General features: G+C 42.8%; 1 protein-coding gene across 3 annotated transcripts in view; it reads right to left on the bottom strand.

Annotated features, from left to right (window-relative positions):
- Positions 1-1020: 1020 nt before the first annotated feature.
- The window catches only part of rhobtb4 (Rho related BTB domain containing 4), a 46159-nt gene continuing 26081 nt past the window's right edge, over positions 1021-21098 (bottom strand). For all 3 annotated transcript variants that reach the window (XM_080049287.1, XM_080049286.1, XM_080049285.1), the window contains 10 exons: positions 18140-18341; positions 17717-17820; positions 13579-13764; positions 12341-13163; positions 11632-11851; positions 10428-10546; positions 7247-7397; positions 7016-7104; positions 6731-6836; positions 1021-6633 (listed from right to left, as the gene is read on the bottom strand). In XM_080049287.1, the coding sequence (XP_079905413.1) occupies positions 6455-6633; positions 6731-6836; positions 7016-7104; positions 7247-7397; positions 10428-10546; positions 11632-11851; positions 12341-13163; positions 13579-13764; positions 17717-17820; positions 18140-18331 (2169 nt within the window). In that variant the 5' untranslated portion in view covers positions 18332-18341 and the 3' untranslated portion in view covers positions 1021-6454. The remainder of the gene's footprint in view (positions 6634-6730; positions 6837-7015; positions 7105-7246; positions 7398-10427; positions 10547-11631; positions 11852-12340; positions 13164-13578; positions 13765-17716; positions 17821-18139; positions 18342-21098) is intronic.

Here is a 21098-nt window from a genome sequence, read left to right as displayed (position 1 = left end):
TTTTTATTGTATATTGTGTATTTCTAATCTCAACGTCATTGTAAAAGAGGGTCACCCCTCAAATGATCTTTCGGGGTTAAATAAAGGAAAATGAAAAAAAAGGAAAATTAATTAAATGTTTTCTCTCAGTGCTTCAACAATTACACATCTAACGCATTCCAATATGGTAGCCTTGCAGCAAAATATATTTAATTATTTTTGACATTGTGTGACAAAGGCACTGGTTCTATCAACTTCAACTCAAAGTAATATGGCAGAGTATAAAGTGTGTTGTTTTTCAAGGGTCATCCTTGTTGATGGAACCAGCTCATTTAAATTTGGAGTGAGTGCATGGACCTCATGTATTTAGTAATCAAAAAACTAAATAAAGAGATTGGCTGTATATAGACCTAAAAACCCACATGGTAATATATTTCTTCTGCACACTGCTATACTACGCATAGCCTGTATAAATAGTAAGGCTGCATTCCTGCTTGTTTCCACAAGAGAGCAGAGCTGCACCAAACTTGCAGTGTGTGTGTGTGTGTGTGTGTGTGTGTGTGTGTGTGTGTGTGTGTGTGTGTGTGTGTGTGTGTGTGAGTTTGCATGCATTGTGTGAAACAAAGGGTTGAGAAAGATAAAAGGAATAGACAGACACAATGTGGCTACAACTGTATTGTTTTCCTTTCATCTTTGTCAATCTGTACGTTGTAGGCTGTTTCAATAGGAAGCTAAATTAATTCTGAATCTTGAATTACCTTACCTAATGTTAATAGCCATTGTAGCGTTCTTATTGCACCTACACAACTTTCGTCTTTTTGTAATCATGTGTTTGTTTAAAATCACACTTTCTGAATGAATGGCTATTCTTGTGTTTACAATATCTAAATACGAGACATCAGCTGTATGCTTCAACGCAATAACAAACACGTGAGACCGGTTCAAAAGATTAACAGTTTTATTAAAATCCATGTCAAACATCAAAATACTGAATGACAAAAAAGGAAAAAAATCTTCTTCTTTTGTTTTTTTTATTTTGTACAAATCACAGTGGTTCAAAAATATTACAAATGTTTAAATGTTTAGTTTCAAAACATTATAGATTTTTTTTTGCAACAGCAGCAAAACATTCTGATTGTGTATATTTTATTGAAAGCCCTTAATAGTTTATGAGTGTAGTGTGCTCTTTCGTTTTGCCTTTTTGATGTAGCACACGCAATAACATCAGCCGCAATATTAATAAAACTCCTATGAGTCCATTGAAATAAAAATGCACAACAATACTACTTATAAATGACAGACCCAGAGTTAATCACACCATGTCCGTCTACCAATATGCTCCCTGACTTAGGCCTCTCTGTGTGCATACAATCCCATGTATACACCAGCTTAGTGTGGTGAGCAGTCATAAGGTGAGAGGTTAATTACAACTGGGACTCATATCAAATGTACAACACTGTACTGTATTTTGGATAACAACTATCTTAATTAAAGCATATTATATATATAGTTGTCACAGCTAATATCTAACTTTTATCCAACAAGTGGTTCACAGATGTTGTTCTCCAACTTTGAATACACCAACTTTATGCATGATTACAACATAGTAAATTGCAGCTAAATAGTGGAAGCAATGGGGCATACTGTTGAATTTGAGAGAGAGAGATACCAAGAGAAGAGGAAAAGTAATAAGATATTTTAATTTGAATAAGGAACACTGGTAAATAAAAAGCCTTAGCGTACTTATCGAAAACAGTCTTCTCAGGCTACATAATAGAAAGTGCAGGCACCTGAAAGAGTGCGAAAAACATTAAAACTGCTGGTTTACTGGGTTTCTTGGTCATTTTATCGTTTGTGTTGTGTAGCTTTAGCATAGATGTTATTACATTTTAAACGTGTAAAGCTTCATATATGTGTTATCATTGGAAGTTTTGACTATGACCCCAGTAGTCAGTAACTATGCTAAGATACTGTACATTAAAGAAAAGCTGCCTACTTCTTTTTCTTTGCTCACATGTGTGTATTTCTTGGCTTAATCAACTTTACTTTGGGTCCAGAAGGCTGCAGGTGTGGTGCCGTCAAACCTGTGCAGAGCCAAAAAGTGAATTTTCACTGAAGGCACAGGAGAGGAGACGCCAAAGAATCAAAACAATGTGTTTTCTCGGTCGGTGGGTCAAGTCTCGCTAGAGAGGAAGAAAAACTCTCCTTAAAAATAAATGAGGTGGAGGTGAGAGAGGAAAGGTCATGATATCAAGAAAATCCCAAAAATACCATGAACCTTAATCCTAGGGAGCTGATTAAAGCTAACAAATGCATCTACATCATATATCAGGGGCTCTCAATCTTTTCAAGCCCATAACTCTGGGGCCATATCCCAAAATGTTCACCCACAATAAAAAAGAGAATATCCAAGTTGTCATGAACCTGAGGTGTCCAACACATCCAAATAGTATTGTGATTATTACCCACAGTTAGACCCACAGTATTTAATTTAAATTATATTATTTAAGTTTTAGAAATGTCCCCAGAGGCAAACCAAATGACCCCAGATAGGGTCCCAAACCCAAGGTTGAGAAACTCTGCTGCATATACAGAAGCATATGCCTTACCCCAGAGACATGCATCATGCTTCATCCAACTCCTCTGTCATTGCATGCAGCCTTAATTCAAACATTGCACTTGGCTTGCAGCCACTTAGAACACAAAATACAATTTTCATTACCATAATTGATTTCAGTAGAAAGTAGCTTTTTATGCTTCTCAGTTGTATGCCCGATACTCGATATCTTAAAAACACTAGAATATGCTTGATTGTTTGTATTAACTACCGTAACCGCACAAAAGGGACAGCTGTATCAATGCACAGCAGCCACAGATTATCTGCTTTGGTTTTCCAAAGCAAATGTCTGTAGAAGGTTCTAGCATATTATTTCAATGTGTATATTTAGTGATGCTACCTTAGGCTGTGCTGAGCTAATTCAGTAAAACTGAGTTGTACACAAAGCCCCATAGCAAAAAAAAAGAGAGCGACTGAGGGGTTCAGTGCCAACTAACCTTAAACAACAGGCTTGACAAGTTACTCAGCTCCTCACTGAGCAAGTTGTTGGGAAATTTGCAAAAGACTTAAGTGGGAAATATCGTGCTACAATCATCAAGTTTAAAAACATCACATAAGGAACAATTCATGCTAAGCACAGGAAGGTATAGTCATAGACAACAAAAGAAAAGAAAAAAATAAAGTGCATTCCAATACTAAGTGCTAATATAATGACATTGTGAGGCCACCATGCAAATTAACCACACTCCCCAGCACATAGGCCAGCCAGTGCTCTTTAAAAGCTTTGCTTTCTCAAAGTGAGTGGTTTTAAAGTCACAGGAATCAACCTGTGAGTCATTTTGTCACTGCCTCTCAATCACCTTGTCAGTGGAGATCTCTAACCCCGTTGTGAGACCTATTATATCCAAATAATTACCAATCTATAAAACAAACTAATGCAAGGCCATATGATTAGACCTGCCTACACTACTACACTTTATGGAGAGTTTAATTCAAGGCGGTCTGTCTGCATACAAAGGAGCAGTAGGCCTAAAAGATTCCCCACGGGCATGGAGTCGAGTTGGCTCTAAAATCCCCTCAAGTACAAAGCAACACCATAATCCATTTTACAATTATAACACTATCACGGCCATTGTCTACTGAATCTACCATGTCAATCTGCTGCGGAACCTGTCTGCAGGCTTGAAAAAAAATGTTGCTAGAATCTATTTTTTTTTTTTTTTACTTTTGTCCAACTATAAGGCACATGGAGCAAGAGAAGAGGCTTAATGGGTCAAACCAGCCATTACTAAGACAAATCTACTAGCCATCCGTCCTATTGGGAACTTAAATGAGGCCATGGAAGTCCATCAAAAAACTGTCCCCCAAAACTTTCACCTCTTTAAAGTCTCATTTATAAAATCCCAAAGCCCTGCACTGGGATGAGTTGAAATATCCGTGGAGTCTTTCCAAAACGATGTAGGTTGCATGTAATAATGCTGTCTTAGACTTGTTCACTTTCACTCTTTTTTTCAGAGAGGAATCAGTTCAATTCTCACTTGGGTCTCGTGAGATCCTTTCCAGAATGCTATTTCGGTGGCTGACAGCGACTTTAACACGTTTCTTATGGAACAACAGCGGAACACACCACATGTCTCACACAATCTCTCCATCTCCTGCAGTCGCCTGGGTAAAGCAGAGAGGTGCAAACCCACAAATAGAACGACGTGCTAATAGAAACCCATCACCACAATATTTTCATTTTCACATTCCGTTCCTAAAGCCCCAAGAAATTAGCACCCCTCATCAACAAAATCAGATTTGCTCTCATATACGCAGCAATAAATCAAGCTGTTTGTTGTTAGAGACAACACTTAACGGCTGCAAATTCAATTCTAAAGTAATATCGTTTTCCTGGTTAATGAGGAAGCAATACAGAGCACACTGTTTTTGGAATAGAAAAAAAAAGCAGCAAAAAGACATCAGAACATTGTAACCACTGTTATGTCAAAAATAATAATAATCTAAAAAAGAAATGACCTATTATGACTTTGTACAGACTGTTAGCATAATGGAAGAGAAAAATAAAGGTTTAAAAATGCTCATGGGTTCAATTTTGAATACCATCAGTGCATTTCTGCACTTTCATCACAGGTAAACACTTAACAAATAGACAGACACATAGAACGTGAACATAAAATCACATGTGTGTTTGTGTGTTCATGTGGACACTGTCTTATTGTGTCTTAAGCACCATTTTTACGATTCCAGCAAGAGGAATGGAAGGCATCTCCACCAGTAATACTTTTTTCCTGACACCACGGACCTAAATACACCACCGCAAGGAGGGATTAGATCAATATAATGTCCTGCCTCCTCCTACAATCCCCTTTCTCTTCTTTCATATTCTTCGCTACTAAAGGAAGCAGGAAAACAATAATTGAGGGGAAATAAGGGAAGAAAGAGATTAAAAGAATCACAGCTTTGGTATTCGGTATTAGTGGAAAACAATGGTCAAGTTTTTAATGCACTAATGACACTGTGTGTGTGTTTGTGTGCTTTAGCTTTCTGCTGACGCTTTGCAAAGGGTTGAAGTTATTCTGATGATCTTCATAACTAACACTGAAGTGAACACATCACACAGACATACAGACTCCTGTTACTGCAAGTGTGATGGTTAGTGCCGGGCCCCTGAGCAGTGCTGCCCCTAGTGGTGTAGGGGTGTAAAGGCAGGCTGGCTGAGGTGCTTCAATGCAACCTAGTGGTCATGGACGTTACCAGCGCATTTGTGTAATACTGTATATCCATCGTTCCTCCATGGCAGAAATGGTCAAGTAAGGCAAACCCTTCTTAACCCACTGTCGTTTGCTATTGAGTGGTCACTTTGAATGTTTCCGAAGTGCAGTTTGGTGAATCCAAGTCATCAAGGAGAGCTTGTGTTTTGCTTCTTTTTTTTTGTTGCACAAATGGTGTGCAGGAGGAGGGGGGGACCAAGGTGCCGGGATGGATGAGAAGGACCATGTCATCAGTACTAGACTGGAGGCTGATAGCTGTGATCAAGCCTCTCGATGGAGAATCCTTACTTGCTTATATTGTTTAAGGTTGCCCTTATTCTCAAACCTGGGCTCTTACAATAACAGTCCCATCTTTTGCAGTTGCAATGGCAATCAAGTCCTCACCACTTCCTGGGAGTAGTGTGCGCCATTAAACCCTGAAGAATGTCCAAGAAGGCAAAGAAATATATATATGTATAAAAAGGTAAAATAATATCAAAATAATAATAATAATTACATTGTAAGTGTCCAGTGCTGGTTTTTAGAGGGGTCTTTTAGGGGAGCTTTTGCACGGGTCTGTGTGTGGAAGCTAACAGTCTGCGTAGAAGTGAAGGCAGAGGTAAGCCCCCCCCTCCCCCCTGCGCGAGAGGAGCTGTGGTGGTCAATGTGTAATAGTCGTTAAGGTCAATGTGAAGGATGGACACTGAGAGAGATACAGAGCCCTTGCTCCCAGTCCAACCACTCAAAGGCTGGGACTCTGTAAGTGCTGGCGCAGGGAAAGAGCTCTTGTGGAGGGGACAAGGGGCTCCCTTGCAGATCAGGTGAGTCTGGGAAGCACTCAACTCGGAAGCATCACTCAATCATAATAACCGCAAGCATACACTCACACATCCATGCACATACACTTCAGTTAACTCTACACTTAAGTCACACGAACATACCCAAAATGCACTCATGAAGTCACCCACAATTTAAAGAGGCACATACATTCCCCCAAAACATGATGCCTAGCATTCAGGCATAGTAGCACTGAGAATAATTTCTCCACTGTTGGAGGGTACAAAGCCAACCTTCTCTATATGTGTTACAATGGGGGGGGGGGGGGGGGTAACTATCCTGGGAGAGTGGACCAGGTCAGGATAAAGAAGGAAGTGGAGGAGAGCCTTTAGGAGACGTGTGGAGAGGAGGACGGGTGTCTCCAGAAACACCAGCCTCGTTTGGTGTGCTGCTTGCGCAAGATCTCCTCCTCGCGCTCTCGCTCCTTCCGAGAGCGCAGATAGCGGTCCTCCTCCTTCAAGAACCACACAGGAGGCCAGCGCTGCTTCTCGAAGTGCTTCTGGTTGTCTACAGAGAAAGACAGAGGAATATGTTTTATTTCAAACTGTTTTATTTCATTATTTCAAGCACCATTTGAAAAAAGAGAGGTGGGGGTAGCCTGTACCTGGAGACATGACCTTCATGTCTTTGGGGAACTTGCGGCAGATGCTATTATAATTAGTGCAGATGTGATGGAGACACCAAGCTGATAGCTGCTTGGCATTGTGGAACTGCAAAGGGGAAAACAGAGGAGAAATGAGAAGTAAGATTTAAGATTGCATCAAGAGAATCTTTGGTTGATAACAATTAATCATGTAGAAGAAGAAAAAAATAATTTTAAAATAAATATTTATTAAATTATGAATAAGTAGTTATTTTAGGGACAGGGACAATTTATTCAAGGACAGACCTGTGCCAGCTCGAGGTAACTCAACACCTGTCCATCAATGTCCCCTCCTTTCACCGCCAACTGGAGAAGCTCATCCACAGCATGCTGCTCTGAAGATGCCCAAAATGTCAATATGTATGTTAATATATGACACTGACATGGTCTTGCGTGTTTATCTCCCAGCTATACATTATGTGTGCTCATTTCCACATAACGTTAGGAATAGACCACTTGGAAAGAGTCAGCCCTTACCTGTGAGTGCGACAAGGCGTGGCAGACAGAGACGGTTGGCCAGAACAATGAGTTCCATGGGCTCCAGACCAGGAGAGGGCGTCAGCAGGCCGCAGTACAGGAACTCCAACACCCCGCGCATGCAGGCTGTACCGGTGTTAGGAATGGGCACCTGGGAAAGGCAGAAATGATTGACTTGTGAGTATATACGATTATTTACATAAACATTGCATTTGTGCATCTTCCCCTGCACTTGCACAATTGTGTAATGCTACTAAATATCATGTTGGCCAGTACTTATATACTATAGTAAGGGTAATGGCTAGAAATGGGTGATGTCCTTAAAAAAAGAGAGTGAGTGAGATCAATGAAAGCAGTGGAGGTAGTATTTGAAGGTAAAGGGCAGAGGAAATGCTGTTCGGGCCACATTCTCTTCGATCTATAGGCTCCGATGAAAGCACCGTATGTGGGCTAGTGATCCGAGCAATGTGGCTTATGCTAAAGATTCCTAAGCACACACGGGGGACCCCTGCTATGATGAGCACAGTGAGATGCAAGCAAAAACCTGAATGTGCATTAGAGCTACATGTAGATTCAGCACCTTTTTACATAAGAGTCAATCAGACCAGTCCAGTCGTGCACAGTTTAACATGTTCAACATTAGGGTAAAACAACATATGAACCATTAGGGCGACGTGTTTTATAGTGGGGCCAAATTACAATTAAAACAGAATAACTTGCAATGACCTCTAGATGTCGCCATACCATCAGTTAGACTTGGGCTACACCAAAGGAAGCGGTCATGCTGCTTCTCAGTGCAGACAAACCTTTCACTTTGGGTAGTTAAATTAATACATGCATACACACATGAAAAGGATCCTTTTATGGGCCTAATTACTGTTAGTCAGACCAACGGCAGTCCAGCAGGAGATAATGCGATCTAAGCCCAGTAGGGACGGAAGGAAGGTAGCTGGTGATGACAGTGATGACCTGACCCCTCCAGGAGTTCTCTGAGTGTACCCACTGAGGCCTTCTTCAACCTCCACTCACATAAACCAATTAGGAGAATGTCAGCCAGGCGCAACCTCTCGTTATGAGTAACAAGTCAAAACAGCAAGACATGGGTGGTCTCTAGAGATTAAAGCTCCAGCTGTGTCCAGGAAGTGTTACCGAGTGGACACGTTCACAGTGACAGGACATTTATGGATAAGACCAGCTGTAATGACAGGTGTTCTTTTCCCCCACACAATCTGTTGGTGCACATTTTAATTTGATTTGCAAACCCATACAAGCTATGGTTCAAAGTAAAAAAAAACATGACTGAATTGAATGGTAAAAAGGAGAAGGAAAAGTGCTGCCATGACTAAATTGAATTCTGCGTCTAAAAATACTGAGAAGGAAGTGTGTGACGTGTGTGAGAATAGAACAGTGATGGCTGACCACATGCTACTCTCACAGTAACAGATACAGCTTCTGACATGAATATTCATATGATGGATGTATATCCTCCCAAAGAGAACAGTTGTAATATGGTAACATGATGAAACATCATATGAATAACCCATTAACCTGTTTTATTTATCATGGTTTATGTAGAACAGCTACCCAAATGAGCAGAAATCATTCAGTTAAATGTGATTATTTTGGTGTGGAAATCAACATTTCTGTTGACTTTGAATAGCCATGAGAATACTCACTGATGAATGAGTTAAACTGGGAAGAAGTGTGTTGACATTCATAGGTGCTGGAGTTGAATCTAAAATTGGACCAGTGTGAAACACATGTTCAGCTGCAACGTGTTCAAATTAAAGTCTAGACTTGTCAACGCTGATCTGTTTTACCAGATCCAACATCAGCATCTTTTAAAAATACCCCAGTAATGACTGTATTTTAATGTAACTGAATAGTACCAAACCATGTGCTGTTCAAGTTAACCCAACTGTGTTATTGTACCTTTCCCTAAAAGCTCTGCTTCTGGTGAGAGATCAGTTTTAGCAAGAATTTCTGTTCACGGACACTGCTTCTGAAATGACCAATTATCTGGGAAGATGTGGGCCTCAAGGCAAATAAGATATATTATAGTCTCACAATGGAATTGCTATTCTACAAATGCAACCTGTCCATTAACATTAACTCCTACCAACGAGGAAATAACTAACTTTCAAAGCCATCAGACAATACAGTAACGGCAGCTTGTAACAAATTTAATGTAATTCAATAACTAACACTGCTAAGCTTTTCAGCAACAACAAAAAAAGTGCACATACATTTACATACAAGCATGAATAGACTATTGCTTATAAACATAAATGCTGACAGCTGCATTGTGAGTTCAGTCTTTGAGTCTTTGTCTCTAGGGCACCTGCCTCCTATGCTGTGCCAGATTCACGCCATAAACAATGCTACAATAGTCACCAACATGAACCGTTCAGAGTAACCATAGACACCGGCAGCCCACCAAAAGCAAACACTGTGCCCCCTCAGTGAGGCTGATGTCCTGTTTTCACCAGCGTCCACAATAGCTGCAAAGGCCGTATTCACACCTACTCACATGGTGTGTTCTGGAATAAAAATCCCAGTCTTTCCTAGTAGAAACACACACAAAAACAAAATACTTTTCTTTCCCAGTTCCTACATTCATGTTCTTCTAGCATGACTTCTATAACTTTAGAGCTTTACAACCAAACTCAATATACAACACTTTTCGTCCTTTTCTGTCTCTCGGTGTTCATTTCAAAGTTCTACTTCGTTTAGTCCTTCCGAGGGCCTGCATCTATGTAACCCAAACCCCGCTGGCCTTGACAGTAACCATACCCCAGGGGATCTGGTTCTGCAACACAGTCCGGGGAGCATGGACTTAAAGATAGCCAGAGACATGAACTTCCTCTCTAGTTAGGTCAGATCCGGGTGCACAAGCCCTGCCTCCAGAGGACGGCAATGTTATGTGGTCAGCCTTCTTTTTTTGGCCTACTTTAAGAACTGAGGTGTGTGTGTGTGTGTGTGTGTGTGTGTGTGTGTGTGCGTGCGTGCGTGCGTGCGTGCGTGCGTGTGTGTGTGTGTGTGTGTGATGCATGTGTGCTACACTAAAATAGCTACATCTGGTAAGAGAGATACCAGATGTATTGCTTATTTAATCGGATACCACTGCTTTTGTTGATACATGCTAAGCACATGAGTGTGATTACTAGGTTGACAAACTCACCTCTTCAATGTAGCTTTCCATGAAAGAGCCGCGGAACATGGCAGCCATCCAGTTGCAGCTGGAGATGAGCAGGGGCTTGTGAGCCGGGAGGCAGCCGTCATCCAGTCTGAACACCACATCTAAAACCGGGGTGGGAAAAGAGCATTCATCTCGTGGAGTGCCATAGAAGCCCAAGCTACAGAGGGGGAAAGACAGACAAGGCAGACGTCTAGACACATACACACACACACACACACACAAACACACACACACACATACAGGCAGACAGAAGGCAAGACAGACACACACATAGACATAGACACAGGTAGACAGACAGAGAGATAAATTGACAGGAAGGACAGAAGAGCTTTTGACACAGAGTAAGGGAAGGAGAGCAGACGCAGGGGAGAAGGTCATAGAGTATACCCTGTGTGGACACTGGACTTCCGGAGAACAAGTGTAGATAGGGAACTCAGCAACTATGCTGGTGTAATGAGATTGTAATGGGACACATCTCGGATCAAAGGATTTCATGTATCTTTAATTTAATCCTTGAATAATAAAGAGGAAAAGGAAGATGTGTTAATGCAACCGTCCCAATAGCTTCATTATTTAATAGAGTAAGCATTTTTAAATAAAGATTGCCATTGAAATAATCATACAGACATAAGAGCAAGTATAGAAGGAAGTGAATGTGAGACAAGCTCTGTTCAGAGACAGCTGATGTCTGGCAGTGGCTGCGAATGACTTGGTAACATGCACATATCAGAGCTGCAGGGGACAGACAACACCAAACAAACACAAGACACGGGAAGCACACAAGAGTAAACACAACACAAGAGGGCAGACTGAAACCACGGTCATCAAATCACTTGATGACATAACCAGGAATTCAGAAAACAGGAAAAAAAACACAACATACAAAATGCATATTTTATAGAAAATATACAAAGGTAAATATGATCACGAAATGCACACACTGTGTACATTTCCAGAGACTGAGAGAGTATGCTAGACATTAGCAACATATTTTCTTGTCATCAACTTTACTGCATCGACAATATACTACTCCCACACTCTCACACACATAAACCTAAGCCCCCACACACACACATGCACACACTTACAAACACCTACAGATGGCATTTAAGGGAAATGTCTACAATGACACCAATGCCATTGAAGGGAATTGAGGGGCACTGAATGGTTTGCACAGTGGTTTTACCAGCAAAGGTCCCTTTATTGAGACACTCCTTGATGCGGTTGGCCCGGCGAACATGGAAGGCCTTGGTGATTTCCTGGTTCATGAAGCTCTCTCTGTTGAGGACATTGGCCACCATCATGCGCAGGTCAAACACCTCCAGTAGCTCCGCAATGGTGGCCACCTGCATCAGATCCCCTCGGCCCTCGTCAAGACTGCCTGTGTACAGGTACTCAAGCACAGCCTGAAAACCACAGCAAACTGATTAGTCAAACACAACAGCTTTGGAACAGCTATGAAAAAGAGACTATGATGATTAAAGGTGCACTGTGTAGTTTCAGAAGAGGGGAAGGTTTATTTACATTTGCAGAGCCTGCAGTTAGTTTACAAAACACATTTACTCTAAATGCAATTCTTCGTACGGAATAATTATATCATTATACGTCACTAAATCATTTTGAGGGCACCTGGAACCAAACATAAGACTAGAATACGGCACACAACTGTGGGCCCTGCTGCTTTAAAAAAAGTAACTTTTCGGGTAGCTCCAGGGATCCAATTTTACTGCGACGATAGTTTGTTTATTCAGTTACGAGAATGTACTTTGAAAGATGTTCACTTCTCCGACACACCCAAAGTTACATAGTTGACATTTCACTAGGTACATTTAAAATAATCTGATTTATGTTATTTCACCCTACAATGTATAAATGTATTGTTCCAAGTCAATCACCTTGAATGGTTCTTCCTGTATGAGCGCATCCATGGCCACAACAGTCATGAGTCGTGGTCGTCCATTAACGGGATCATCGACATGCTCCAGGCACACACTTAGGAACCCCCTTCCCCAGCTGGAAAGTGCTCTGCCGGTCCCTAGCGCTCCCAGGGAGTACAGAGCTCTAGAAGGGAGCGCATTATCGCTCTGGGAAGTCCTCAAAGAGCCGCGCTGGAGCAACTGGGGTCGATTCAGGCCCCGCACTCCTCCGTCGGCCCCGTCTTTATCGATGTCTAAGCTCTTGGTGCGGCCGGCTTGCTCCTTGGCTCCTCTCCTGCTCTGCTCGTCCTCCTCCCCTGTCTCAAAGCTTTCCTTGCTCTCCTGTTCCTCTGGGCCCTTTGGCCACATCCCCGATCCACCCAGGTCCAGGGTGAAGAGGTCGTAGAACTTGGAGCAGGACGTGGCCAGGTAGACCTTGTGTGCAAAGACGCGCGTGGCACCGCCCTGCAAGAGGAAAAGGACGTCCGAACACAGCGGCTGGCAGAAGAGGGAGTCGGGGCCCTGGCCGTCAGCGCATGGGGGGTCTGGGATGCCCACGATGGGGCGGGGCGGGCGAGGGGGCAGGAAAGGAGCCTGGAGGAGGGGCCTCTGGACTCTCTTAAGGTGGGACTTCCAGAACTGCAGGTGTCGACGGGAGATGAGGGCAGCTCGGATGGCGTTGTCAAACACATCTTTGACTCCGAACTGGGCGACAATGCTGGTCTCAAAGTAAGGGATCCCCAGCTCCTTGGCCACCTCATGTCCTCTCTCGGGAGGAAGGATATCTGTGGGTTTGATGGGTCTGTGGGACAGGAGGAGATGATGATGATAAAGACTAAAGTAAAAGAAAAAAGGAGGTATAGGAAGTTGAGTGTCTCAACGATACCACAATGTTACACAAAGCAACACTGTTAGGTCCTCATCACTATACTTAATTTATTTAATGAAAAAATTGAGATTACAGATTATTAATCAAATTCATATCAACCAGAAAACGAAATCACAGTCGACACCTTATAGGTGTTTCCTTTTTTGTTCACAAGATCATTAAATGATAAGTAGAACGGTTGGCAATGTCTTATTTACAGCAATTTGGGTTACCATAACATTACCGATCATTGATTAACTGGAGCAAACCCCATATGCAACCCTCACTGAAAAGCTGCATGTTCTATTTGATATTTGGCTGTTAATGCCTGATAAAGAAGGCTTCTCACTTGGCTAAGGGTCGTCGCGCACGGTTAACCGCATCCAGGTCGGCATAGCGCAGATCCAGCTGGCAGCCAACCAGAATGATGGGTGTCCGGGGACAAAAGTGCTTGATCTCCGGGAACCACATGGTGCGTACATGGCGCAGGGAATTGGGATTTGCCAGAGAGAAGCAAAGCACCACTACGTCAGACCTATACGAGGAGAAGAGGGGAGAGGAGAGTCTTCATGTCACGTACTTCACAACATAACACAGAGAACACAGACCAGATAGGAAAAAAAATAGGAGAGCTGAACAGTTGTGTCACAAGCAAGGAGATGCCAGCAGAGAGAAGACATGCAGTCATTGATGGAGTGAGACAGACACGAAAAAGAGAGAAACGGAATAGGGGTCAGTACTGAGTCACTGAGCAACTTGTCAGATTACGTTAGACCATGTGTGATGTATACATGGAAGATGCTTGTGCAGCTTTTGCGAGGTGTTGTGGGAGCATAGTCGGTGGCAGTGCCATCGAGAAAGATGGGGTCACGAGACCCGTATGTGTGTGTGTATGTGTGTGTGTGTGTGTGTGTGTGTGTGTGTATGTGTATGTGTGAGCCGGTGAGTGTGTGTGTGTGAGAGTGAGTGAGAGAGAGAGAGAGAGAGAGAGAGAGAGAGAGAGTCAGTGCCTCTCTGTATCTCTCTTACGTAAATCACCCTAAGCCCTGCATGGCTACATTGACCACGAATGAAAAGCCTCAGAATAGATCAGGATACACACACACATATTCATTTGTCCACCGAAGTGTTTGAGCGTGCAGGCGGCGGCCCTTACAGCTGTTCTCTGGAACTGTTTTTTTTTCTGTGGCACGTTTGAGCATGCGTGTCTATTTCTAGGCGATGAAAAAACAGGCGGTGTGTGTCAGCGAGATGGATCATTTAGTATCAGAACAGTGATGACAGTGCAATATTCTACAACTATTAACTGATCTACTTCTTCTATCAACACAACAAAAACATGGCTTTTGACCCCAGCAGCTCATGACCAGGTCTATTTTGCACTAGCATCACTTATGTAACTTGTGTGCTACAATAACACTCATTTTATAGCCTGCGGACAAGGACATAGATGTTCCTGTTATTGATGTTTGTAAAGGCATATATAATTTACCATTAGATGGGAGCAACTAAAATCAAGAGAACCCTGAAATCAAGAGAAGCAGCATTACACACCACTTAAACACTTCTCTTATTTCCCTTGGGCACAACACCTGTTTTACAGTGAACATGACCTCAGTAATGAGAAAACAAAGGCTTCAAAATCAATCTACCAATTGTATTAAGTATTCAACCTAAAGTCTGGCTTTACTGTACTTTATGCAAATCGAGAAAAAAAAAAAGAGAGCGTCAATTTCCCCTGCATCAAAATAGATAACAATTGTTCCGTGTGTTTGACATTCTTACCAAAAATGTACAAACATGGATCTGAGTCACAAGTTGAATCACGTATGAAGCACTAAACCAAATTACTTTGTACAATGGACATTTTTTACGGTGTAGACATTCCATGTTCCATAGTCCATATTTACTTTCACTAATGTAATCTCTGAAAAGCTCCTACTCCCAAGGACATATTTTACAGTACCAACCCATTACATCGCAGCTCACACACACACACACACACACACACACACACACACACACACACACACACACACACACACACACACACACACACAGGAATTCCCATTAGCACTTTGTCAGAGGATCATTACCATGGCTTAGTCTGTTTGAGGTCATGTTATGCCTACGTGCCTTTGCTTCCATGGTTAAAGGAAAAAGCATTTTGTACCACCTGGGCCTAACAGGAAACAGCGTTAAAAAGGCTCCTGTCGTTCCATAGCACTTGTTTAAACATGTGACAGTAAATGCAAACATTTACAATGGGTATCAGAATATTTTATTAGGATTGTTGCCTTTTTCTGCTGAGCTATTTCCACTTTCAACATGCAGGTCAACCCAACTTATAGTTATCACGTATAAGCCCCTGTTCTGTTCACAATGGGACACTTGTGCAAGGGAAGAGTTATGCAAAAGGAGAACTCCTGTGAGTAAAATAATGAGTCAAAACAAATCCAAAGTGCTATGACAAATAATCTTCCACCTGCATTTATACATTGCTCCACCAGCGATTGGTTGATTGGTGCTCTCTGTGTGTGTGGTGGATACAAATGACAAAGGTCATCAGTTTCCAGATTATGTAAGAGGAGACAAACACACATACAACACACACACACACACACACACACACACACACACACACACACACACACACACACACACACACACACACACACACACGCAAACACTCAAAAGGCGCACAATCACAGCAGAGAGTTCCCAAATAATCCCATATCTCTGTTGCAATAAAGAAATGAATGGGTCTCATGCCGGCATATGTATCCCCCTGCAATCACACAGCCTGGCATGACACCCTTCATCATCAGTCATTAAGTCTGTCACATCAGTACAATAGCCAATTGCCTGCTATTGGCACTGCTTACCAGAACAATGCATGCAAGTGCAATATGACATTGCTTATTTTTAAATGAATTCCTGCTGATTTCTGCTGAAGAAAAATGATATTGGAGGTTGGCTTAGGTTAAGTTTGGCTTAGCCTATTTTTTCAGGCTGGGATTGTTTTCCCAACCAGAATGTTCCTCTCCTCCTAAACAAAAGCATGTGACAGTCTGGGTATTGTCTGACAATGTGATGTTTTGAGTTTTGATATCAACAAAAGGGAAAGTGAAAGTAGGAGTAGAGAAGGCGGAAAAGTGCCAAGGTTTACAGATGGCAGTTGAGTGAGGAATGAGGGAGATAGGGGAGAGCAGGGGAGTAGGAGAGATGGGAACAGAGGTTAAAAGAGGAGCAGAAGGGAGGAGAAGGAGAAGAGGTTGATGCCTGGAGCAGGGGCTGCAAACGCCAGGGATGCAGGCAGGCGGAAAACAGCTGAGCCGGCACTGTGTCTTTATCAGCTGACAGCAGGCTGACAAAGCAGACATGACATGTGGACATACGTGCGTGCACACACACACACACACACACATACACACAAACACACACAAACGCATACACAAACAGAGGCAGATGCCCGTGTAAGAGACACACAGAGAGCGAGAGAAAGCAACAGAGGGGAGGAGGAAATCTGAGCCACAAACTGAACCACACGTAACCCAGAAATGCACTCATTGACACGGGTGACGCAAAGCGCTTCCATCCGCCCTTGAGATGAGAGTTTATACAGTGATCTGGCTGTGGATGTGTGTGAAGTCTTAGTGCATGGTTATGGCTAATGATTAATATACTGTATAAATGGCATGCATAGAATAGCTGGATAGATTCATAGATGGATGAAGAGAAAGACGCATGTAATAAAAGTTCAATTTAGACCTAACATAGACTAAATTGGAGAGTGACAACAACTGTCTCAACATTGTGTCACAAAACACAAACATTAAACACCAAATTAGTGTGTTTATAAGAGTACATATGTGGTGTTATAATGTATTCTCTCTATACAGTACTCATTTAATGATGTAGGAAATGCATCTTCAATTCCTGTGCTGTAACCATTAAGGTCATTTGAATTGGTATTGATTCTGCTTTTGCATTTCATGCCAATGAAGCAGCTTTGATAGAGGGATGGGGGATTAAGAGAATAGTGCGATGATCCAATCATCTGGTGGAGGAAGGATGTAACAGCTTGAGTGCAGAGTTCCACTTTAAAGTGTGGCGACTGGATTACACAACTTTTGGGTAAGTAAACGTTATGTGAGCATGTGTATGTTGGTGTGAGCGATAAGTAACACCGCCATTGTAAGTGACATTCTCCTGAACGATGAATTTGGTCACACAATTGTGTCAAGGCCTTACAATTTCCACAGCCAAGACAAAGCAATCTCTTGGTAGCACCAATTGTGGAAATGGGAACATGTTGCAAGGTAGTTAACCTTGTTTCAGCCAGCAATTGTGTTATTGGGCCAGCAACTAGGCTCTTGCTACTAGTTCGTCTGTAACCATTTGTGTGTGTGCATGTGTGCGTGCTAGCGTGTGTGTGTGTGTGTGTGTGTGTGCGTGGGCCTGTCTCTGTGAATGAATGCGCTCACCTGCCGTAGGCAAATCGTCTGTCTTTGTGATGATCTCCGAATGTGTCCCATAGCCTCAGGGACACACTGACCTCATCCACAACGTCACGTGATCTCTCTAACACCTGCAACACAGACGCATATCCGGTCAAAAGGTCTTTACATCATTGTGAAGGATGGATTATATAATTGCTAAGCCTGAGGGGGAGAAATAGAGTTCACAGCGTCAAAATGCACGGTCAACATGTTATTAATTCATTTGTGTTTCATAAGCCTGAAAAGTGAGGGATTTTTTTTTTTAAACTGTGTTACCAATGCACAATAATAATTAGCCTGAGTACCGGCATGTCCAAAAATGAACCCATGTTTGTCTATGTGTGGCACTTTCCAAGGTGTGTGTGTGTGTGTGTGTGTGTGTGTGTGTGTGTGTGTGTGCGTGCCCACCTCCTGGCATACACGATACTGGTCGATGGCCCAGACGGTTGGCACGTGGGTGGCAAGCAGCTGATACTGTGTGAGGGTGGCATTGCAGGCCCGGGCACAGATTAGCCTGGTCTTGCCCACTGCATTATCCCCTACCACCACACATTTAATGGTTTCCACATTGGGCCGCTCATAGTCTGTATCTATATCCATGGAGAGGGCCCTGGAGGAAAGGACATAGGGGAGAGAGGGAGAGGGAGAGAGAGAGAGCATAGGTTAATTCAATACTCATGAAATAAAAGTCACATTGGTAAAGCATCCCATGGAGCAATGATACTGCATTTTGCCATTGAAAGCGATTGGCATCATCAGGCACAGTAGCTTTTAACACATCGCCCAGCCGCGGCAAAGGAAGCTCTGCTAAGGCTCCTCTAAGTCCCTGTGGAAAGTACTGACCAGTGTACAGAGGCTCATGCCAAACTCCTCTACACAACACATGGTTCGCAGGCCGAGGAGTAGAGGGATGGCAGAGCTATTTCTGTATCAGCACACAAAGAGAAAAAGAAAGAAAAAGTCCAAAAGAGAGACTTCCTTTGACTTGCCTCTTGTCTCGTCTGTCTTTACCCCCCTATCTGCTCCCCTTGTGATGCCTTGATAGCAGCTTTTCTTTACAGAGCAACACGATGCAAAGTGATTAAATATCTACAGCACAAACGACAATCCTCCATAAAAGGCATTTGTAATGAACCTTTCACGGGCCGTGCATCATCTGTTGTGTTGCATGTGTCTACAATAAGCATCCACAGAGGCAGGAAACAGAAGGTTGCATGTTTGCTCACCTGTCAACTCCTGACCTTAGCACAAGACGTTGGTGGTTATGTACACACAGCTCAACCGACATCCTTTTTTTTTTCTTTGTTACCACTGTGAGAATCATTGTGGACAGTTTATCAAAATCCCCTTACCATATAAACTGCTTACATACATTCCTGACATGTAAAAAAAAACATACATTAATACACCATTGCTTTTTGAAAACATTCCTGGGAAAATCTGCTCTATTGCATAACCAGCCCACACACAGAGAGTTAGTACCTAGAGTATAGGCAGTGTATCAGTCCATCCGTCTTTGCAAGTAGTTCAAAGAACCCAAGGCCCCCGTTAAAAACAGTATCTGAAACATGCATCAAGGCCTCCACTTGGTATTCCATTGACATGTATGCCAGTGCCACACTTCAGTCTAGCCCTGGCAGCTAAAAATAGCGTTTATTCATCAGACACATGAGCCATATGTGCTCCCTGCTATTTAGCCATGGCCGAATCTCCATGACTTCAAATCCCTCCAACCTGTTCGAACTGTTACTGCTGCTATGGATACTGTATATGTAGAACTTTCTCTCGTCAACAACAACAAAAACATCTTTCCAGCCCAAATGATATCCCAATTACTTCAGCAGGAAGTACAGGGAGCGCCTACCTTTGTATAGCTGAAGCTGAAGAAGGTGTCTGTTAAAGAGGCTGTTCCCGAATGGTCCATATGAAACAGATACAGCTGTGCCTTTCAGAGTTATAAATACCTCCTTTTCCCTTGCCACCTGTCTGACTGCGAGACACCTTCTTAGGCACGTACTACAGGTAGACCAGAGAGATAGAAGAAGCAATAAAAAAGTTGCCACAACCTTGCACTTATCTAACAGCTATCAGCCTAGTGGTCATGGCAGCTGCTGCCAAAACAGCAGTCCTATAAGTGCTGTATTAAGAAAAAAGAAGGACAAAGGCCCAAGTGTAGAGCGTGACATACTTCACAAGCGGTTCTACAACATCTCCCATGTGTGGTAAAGGCATACAATCAGGATGCAGTGCAGTGTTAATTCCCAGCGTTTCCAATGCAGCAAAAGATAAGCAAAAGGGGGATTGCAAGAGAGTCAAGGCTGTTGGGAGGGGATTATTAGAGCCTTAGAGGGAAAGAGAGGGGACTGTCAAACCAGCATTACAATCAGTCAGTCATGCCCACGGGATCAGAAGGCCAAGACCAACAATAACCAAGGCTGCTCAGGGCAACACATGGGAGTCTGGAAGTCAGTGCGTGTATGTGTGTGTGTGCATTTGTACCATGCACACGTGTGCGCGGTGTAATGAGCTTATAGGGCCGGTCTGTGAGGCATGGAGTGATGCGAGCAGTGATGTAACCGGGAGGCGGAGTTTTGGTGGGTTGTGGTGTGGACAGTTTCTCAGGGGGATCAAAAGTATACAGGCTCAGATATCAGATATCAGATCTCCAAGCGTTGATCAACACATACATGCATGATTCAAAAAAAAAAATGCACCTGCTGCACTCACAAGTTTATATCTCAATTCTATCGCGTTTTCACAGATGCCATGTAGCAATTATTTTCAGTTGCATGTCTGAGAGGAGAGCAGAAAAGAGGAGACTTGCGAGAGCTGAGCGGTGCAGCTCAGAGGAGTGGAAAAAAAGAGAAGCCGTAGTTAGAGTTGGGTTTCATTATTAGACAACGACCTATAGTGAACCGTCTAGACGTCATCTGTTGGCCCCCGTCTCATCTATACCCAAAAAGACAGCTAAGGATACTGCAAGGACAAGAGAATGTAGTGTGGGATTGTAACACTAAAATGTGAGCGTGACAACAGAGAGAATGAGATTGTGTCCCAGTTTTTTGTGCGTGCTTTTTTTTTGTTTGGTGACATTGATGGGTGTTAGTAAGACCACAGCAATATGAACACTAGTGACGGGGATCTAGGACCTTCTGGTATACTCTGGAATGTCACAGATTGAGTGTGTTCAGTGTGTGTGTGTGTGTGTGTGTGTGTAGGTGTGTGTGTGTGTGTGTGTGTGTGTGTGTGTGTGTAGGTGTGTGTGTGTGTGTATTTGGTGCAGGAAGACCAGACAGACAAAGAGAAGCTCATGCATAATTTGGACAGAGTGTGTGTCTTAGTACGGCTTTGTTTTAAGGCCAGGGGG

The sequence above is a fragment of the Ammodytes marinus genome, assembly GCF_949987685.1.
Source record: "Ammodytes marinus genome assembly, chromosome: 2".
Classification (NCBI taxonomy): Eukaryota; Metazoa; Chordata; class Actinopteri; order Uranoscopiformes; family Ammodytidae; genus Ammodytes; species Ammodytes marinus.
This window is presented reverse-complemented; position numbering and strand designations above follow the sequence as displayed.